We start from the raw sequence: 6960 nt of genomic DNA, 5'->3' as shown, positions 1-6960 counted from the left end.
AATTCTTTTTATTATAATATTGATCGAGGTAAAAACATAAAAGATTAAAGTAAAAAATATAGAAACTAAAAATGCTTTAAAATTTGTCGATTGTACTTGTTTACCCTTACAAAAGTTCTAGATTTATTTTTTAATATTGAAATTTTAAATTTTAAAACATCAAAATCAATTAAATAAGTTATTAAATTTTTTATCCCTTTACTAGTGACAACCGATTTATTACTATAATATTAAAATTAATTAAATTAATTTTTTTAAAATCTTAAAATATTATTTCATATTTTAAAATAATAATTATAAGGACTAAGGACAACAAATAAAATAAAATAATAGCAGAGGTAATAATCAAATGCGAATATTGCACGTCATATGAAAGTTAATTAAAGGATTAATTAACTTTTGATTTGAAAATAGATTAAGTTTACTTTAATCTTTAACTTTGAAAACAAAAATCATTTTAATATTTTTATATACATTACATCCATCGATTTTATATATATAATTAATATATTTTAACATAATTGGTGCCATATTTATTCAATTCACTAACTTAATTATGAAATTACTGAAATATTTATTCTTTTAAATTATAATTAATGTTCTTGTGATAGTACATTTATCTTTTCATATTTTATATGGTCTTTAAATAAAATAATTATAAATAATAAATTTAAAAATTGAACACGTGTTTAATAATATTAAAATATAAATTTATTACCGTTCCACTTATATTCATTGTTGAATAGATTTTAGAAGAAAATATAATATTATTTTGGCTTACATCATGAGTGTTGCAAAATCCAATGTTAATATTATTTTGATTAAGTTTGTGTTACAAATTAATTGAGCAACAACTCAAGATTGATAACAACACTATAATAAATAAATCGTATTCATTTAATATTTTTCATATGATAGTAATTTTTTGGTTTAAATTTCGTTTTACTCACAATTTTAATTTTAATTTTTTATTTTCATATCGTATATATTTAATGTGTTATTATTAATTAATTTCAAGTCATACGTTTTATTATTTATTAATTATATTTTAATGTTTTAAATATAAAATTTTCACATGTATAATATTTAAAATTCGAATTTAAAAGAAATCATAAAGCAATCGTTGATAATAATAAAAAAACCGTGCATCGATTTATTCAATAAGTGAACTGAAAGGAAAAACAAATAAAAACAATTTTATATACATTATCGACTTATCGTCGTTAGATGACTATAACTTGGTGCAAGCCTAACGGCGACAACAATGGCATGTTAAATAACCCCTTCGTGTCGTTATCGCAATCCAAAAATGATGTCCAATTTGACGGCGTTAAAGGCGCATCGCCGTTATCTCTTGCTTTAGTCACATCATCATTCACTCTCTTCACGGCTTTAACTTCTCTCTCATCCCCAGCGTCGTCGTCTCTGATCCGTTTCCTCTCTCCGTCAGCAGCGATTACATCCAACTTCCCAGCTTCGAGAGGGAAGTTAAGAATCGCTTTTGAGCCACGTAACTTAAAGGCGGCTCGGTCGTAAGCCTTTGCGGCTTCTATGGCGGTGTCAAAAGTTCCCAACCAGACCCGTGAACCTTTTCGGTTAGGATCTCGGATCTCGGCTGCGAACTTTCCCCACGGCCTTTGTCGGACGCCTCTGTAATGCTTAGTTTTCTCTTCGGTATTTGAATTCTTTGGCTTTACCTCGGTTAAATCCGGTTTGCCGAACTGAATCCACTCCACTTTATGCGGCAACGAGATTTTCAACGAAGGTTTTCGACTCTGAGAATTGGAAGTCGAATTCGAAGAAGATAGAGATTTCACTTGGAATTCACAGGCAGTGGCGTTGGAAGTGAGAGACTTAGGTGTGGTGAGATGGATAGATTGAGGTTTGGAGTCAAATTCGAAAACATCACTTTGGTTAGACTCGAAACCTGGGAAATTGGTAGAGAAGTTGAAGAAATCATCTTCGTCAAGGCTATTAAAATTGGATACTGTAAGACAGGAATCAGAGGTGGAAGTTTGAGGGTAAAGAGAGTGAGATTGAGAGTTGGAAACCTCGGATTTCGGATAATTTGTCCATTGATTTTCATTTGAAAAGCTCCACGATCCCACAGCAGGAAATTGATTTTCATCAAGTAAATATTGTTCAATATATTGAAGCCTGCTCGACACTTCACTGCTACTTTCCATATCCAAAAACTGAAAACAAGAGAGAAAATGAGAAGCTAAGGATTTTTTTATTTGTGGGTTTGAATAGTAGATTCTTCGTTCTCTCACTTGAGAGTGGAAGGGGGGGAGTGGAAAGGTATTTATAAGGGATCTAAGGCAAGTTGAATTTTCTGACTGTTCAACAGTAGCTTCCACGATGCAGCCAAGAAGCGACGTGCAATGTAAAATTACTATGGTCAAAATATGTTTTTAGTCCTTCTACTTTTACGGGAAAATAAAATTTAGTCCATTTACTTTTAAAGTTAATAATTAAATTCTCTTTCTTTCTTAGTTTAAAATTTTAAGTTAAGAGCGTAGTATTTTCAATTTTATTAAATATATGTCATATCTCATTAAAGCAGTCTAATCAACATATCAAATTAATAAATTTTAATAAAAGTTACCTAAAATATCAATGATTGTACTATAATTTTAAATAAAATCGGAACTTTTAAAGTATAAATAATAAATTTTATTGATAAACTCAAGAGGACTAAATCTCAATTTTTCTCAAAATACAGATATTAATGGCATATATTAACCAACTACAGTTCAGGAGCTGGCAGGCGTTAATGTGGATCGGGTCAATCTCTCAAAGACTTAGTTGCATTTAGGAGATTTAAGTCCTTCTGTTCTGAACACTCTAAAAAAAAAAAAAAAAAAAAGGTCATAATACAAAAAGTTACTATCATAATACATCATTGAATAATTGATTATATTTGCCAACTAACAAATCAGAATAATTTAGATAACTCTATCAAAATTAATTACATGCACATTCGCTTTGTGAAAGAAAAAGTTAATTATTATAAAATATATATCTAAAATAATAAAAAATTTTAATGCAGTCCCTAAAGTATATTGTTTTTTTCACTTTAGTCCATAGATTTTTTGCCCATTTCAGTGGAAACTGGAAAAGCAATATGCTTTAGGGACTTAAATTGTGCATTAAGCTTAAAAAAATTATAGCAGCCCATATAATAATCCATATACACATGTTGTTTGAATCATTATAAATTTTAATTTTTAAATATTTTTATAATTTTAAATCACTTGTTGACGTAATTTATGAAATAAATAATATTATGTTAACATGAATTATTAAAAATATTTTAATTAACATTTTATTAAAAAATCAACCCTTATTAAAAAAAATATTTATATTAAAAATAATCAAATTGAGAATATATATATATATATACACATCGAGCCCACATATAATAAACTTAAATTTAAAACTTCAAAATTCCAAATTCCAAATAATGTCTTTAAAATTAAAAATCAAATTAATAATGATGAAATATGTAGATATAATTATTAGGTTGGATGGATTTTGGACAATGACATTAAATTAAAGGCTTTATTCATTTTATTATTATTTATAAATAAACTCATTTTCTTACTTAATATGTTTATACCAACCAAAACCTTGTGAGACAAAATTTTGAGATTTAAACAAATAGGAACAATTTGGACTTGGTTGAATAGCCTCCTCATTAATCATCCTCAGGTTCATTGAAAAAGGTATGTAAGACAGAGGAGGAGGAGGAGGCGGCGGCGGCTAGTGCCTGGTGGTTAACGTTAATTTCAAATCTCGAAGCATTGTTTATGTTTTGTTTAGTTTTACTTGGTTGGTTCCCGACAAAATGAAGTTGTGCTTTGGATAAAATATTTGACAAAAGTTAGAAAATTTGTGGGTAAACTTTATAAATATTCACACACGAATTTTTGTTTTGGTCCTTTAGGTTTAAAAAATTTATTTTAATCATTAATATTATCAAATTTTAATATTTTTGTCACTTATTTGTTAATTTACTAACGAAGTGTTGATGTGATATTTTTTATTGGCGTAATAATAAATTTATCCTCTAATATTATAGTTTCTAATGTTCATCAATTTAATCTTGATTCTTAAGAATTAAAAAACTTTTAAAAATTAAAAGTTTATTTTTAATAAAATACATACAAAATTATAGGCAACTACATTAAAGCATTGATTCTTACCCTTTTGAAGCTCATGTTGTAGTTTTTGACTCAATTTGCACACGATGGTCATTAATGTTAGAAAAAAAAACCGAAATTTACTTAATTATTCTTCTTGTTTTTTCCCTTAAATTATTTTATTTATAAAATTGTTATTTTAATAAACAAATGTTATAAACTGAGAAAATATATATTCATTTTTTATAATTTTGTATGTATTTTTTATAAAATATTGTGTATTTTTATAGAAAATGAAATTTTAAATATGTTTTCTTTTTTATTTTAAGAATCATGACTAAATTGATAGAATGTGTGAAGTTGAGGGCTAAGTTTTTATTTTAGAATTAAGACCAATTTGATAGAATCTATAAACATTGGAGGGCTAAATTTGTTATTATACCAATAAAAAAGATCATGTCATTATTCATTAGTGATTCAATGAAAGAGGGACCAAAATATTAAATATCGATAACATTAGTAACTAAAATAGAAAATTTTAAACCTAAATGACCAAAATAAAAACTCGTTAATAGTTGGGTCTTGGTTAAGTTTCTATCATGGTATTAAACTAGAGCAACAAATTTTAAGTTTGATTCCTGTGTAAATTATAATATATACCGGTCTGTACTGATTGATTTCACTCGTACGTATTAAAAAAATAAATTTAAATTTAAATTTAAATTTAAGTATTTTATTATTTATTATTTATTTGTTAAATTATGAATTGTTGTATGCATGGTATGGAATGATCTTATTATTTAATTTATAAAATAATTTTTTGTCTATTTATTTTGAGTTTGTTTAATAATGTATTATATTTGTGAAAATGGCGGAGCTAGGGGCTACCCCAACCCCTTAAAATAAAATTTTTCATTTAGATCATTTTATTTATAAAATTTAAACTGGTAATGGTAAAATTGTACTTTGACCCCAAATGATAAAAAATTAATTCACTTCTTTAAAAACTATAAAGATATAGGGTATTAAAATAGTGAAATTGCATTTTATTATTGTAAAAATAGACAATTTTATTCTATCTCCTAAAAATTTCTAGCTACGTCCCCTTGTGAAGCTTATTAAAGAATATTTTATATAATTGATAAGTATTTTTTTGTATCGTAAAATTTACTTATTGTGATATTTGAACTCAAGCAACCAACATTTTTAAAATATTTTATTAACCACTTCAACTGAAACTTTATTTTTACGAGTATTTTATATAGGTATAGTGTGTTTTAGCATAAATGATTTTTAATATTTTATATATACATACTAATATACCTATATATAAATATATTTATACACAAATATAAATTTTAATATTATTAATTAAGCTCAAGAACTTAATTAAACGATTATATTTTTAAATATATTTAATAGGTTAGTATCTATTTCTACAATATGATATCGCATAGGTTCTTATAATATTTGTTCTTTTTTATAGATTGCCTAGAACTACTTACGTCCTCTTGCACCGACAACAATATCAATATTAATCAAGTTAAAACTCTATTGATAGAACAAACACTATTTAAATTTACAAATCAATCAAATGCTAAATGAGATACGAAAAAAATATCAAAATTTGTGGTAAGTGCAAACTTTATACACAAGTAAAACACAATAAATTAATTCAAATAAAAAATTAAATGAAATGAGTTTTTTATAACGAAAGTAAGAGATTGACAATGATTTTTTATTACATACGTTGTCTTAAGAAATTGGTTGAGAAAAACATATTACAAAACAAATCAAAAGAAAAAATAAATTGGTTGATAAGGTTTTAATTTTGCACGTAAGCTGTGTCGTAAAGCAATCATTGATAATAAAATAATAGATTTTATTAAATGAAAACCCTCTTAATTGTTTTAAGTAAACTACATTAATTATTTCTTGATTTTTAAAAAAATTATATTTTAATATACTCAACTTTTAAAATTACATAACAGTCACTAACGTTGTTAAGTCACTAATTTCCTTTAAAAAGATTACATGATACGTCTATTTAAAAATTAATAGTTAATTTAGCACCTAAACTATAACTAAAATATTATTTTTGATATATAAAAAAATTGTTAAACAAAAACCTATAAGATATGAAATTTTGATGAGAAATTTACAAATATTTTGATAATCCCAACTTGTGTTCCCTTTCTTACTGGCTTAAACTTTTACAACATCTTCCTCCTCCTCCTCAACCACCTCAGCTGAAATCAAATCATCATCCTCTTCCGACTCCGACCCATTTGATCCATTAAAGGTTTTTGGTCTAGATTTACCCATCCTAAATTCCATTTGAGACCTTCAAACTAAATTTAACATAGTCTGAGCCAAAACCCTATTTAGTTATTTTTTCCCTATAATTCGAGTATGTCAACTTTGAATTCTTCATCTATTTTTAGTACATTGGTTTATTTTCTTTGGGCTTTAATGGTGATCGAGGTAGATTTGTGTAGCTTAAGTGATGATGGTTGATTTCAAGATGATGAAAATCCAGAAAATAAAAATAAGCCAGAACAGTGATGATATGGAGAAAGTCTTTAATAAGTTTTATTTATTTTTAATATATATGAAAAAAATTTAAATATTAAATTGATATTTGAGTTAAAATTTAAGGACTAAATTAATAATTAATCCTTCAAATTAAAGTGTTATTAACGAAAATTAATTGACGCGTAATTAAAATGTAATAATTCGATAATATTGTGATTGTTACGTTAAGTTTTTGAAAATTAAGTTTTCTAAAGTTTAGGGATAATTAGGTTGATACTAC

At 25.7% G+C, this 6960-nt stretch overlaps 1 protein-coding gene across 1 annotated transcript; it reads right to left on the bottom strand.

Moving 5' to 3' along the window:
- Nucleotides 1–1123: 1123 nt before the first annotated feature.
- LOC108478233 (ethylene-responsive transcription factor ERF105-like) lies at nucleotides 1124–2278 on the bottom strand. Its single transcript, XM_017780665.2, has one exon. It carries the CDS (start codon nucleotides 2184–2186, stop codon nucleotides 1224–1226), a length of 963 nt encoding a protein of 320 aa, XP_017636154.1. The 5' UTR covers nucleotides 2187–2278; the 3' UTR covers nucleotides 1124–1223.
- Between the last annotated feature and the right edge of the window lie 4682 nt (nucleotides 2279–6960).

Source organism: Gossypium arboreum, chromosome 12, assembly GCF_025698485.1.
Source record: "Gossypium arboreum isolate Shixiya-1 chromosome 12, ASM2569848v2, whole genome shotgun sequence".
Taxonomy (NCBI): domain Eukaryota; kingdom Viridiplantae; phylum Streptophyta; class Magnoliopsida; order Malvales; family Malvaceae; genus Gossypium; species Gossypium arboreum.
This window is presented reverse-complemented; position numbering and strand designations above follow the sequence as displayed.

What these genes read in the sequence shown, in the direction of transcription:
- LOC108478233 (XM_017780665.2), bottom strand. Translation starts at nt 2,186, where the DNA reads ATGGAAAGTAGCAGTGAAGTGTCGAGCAGGCTTCAATATATTGAACAA.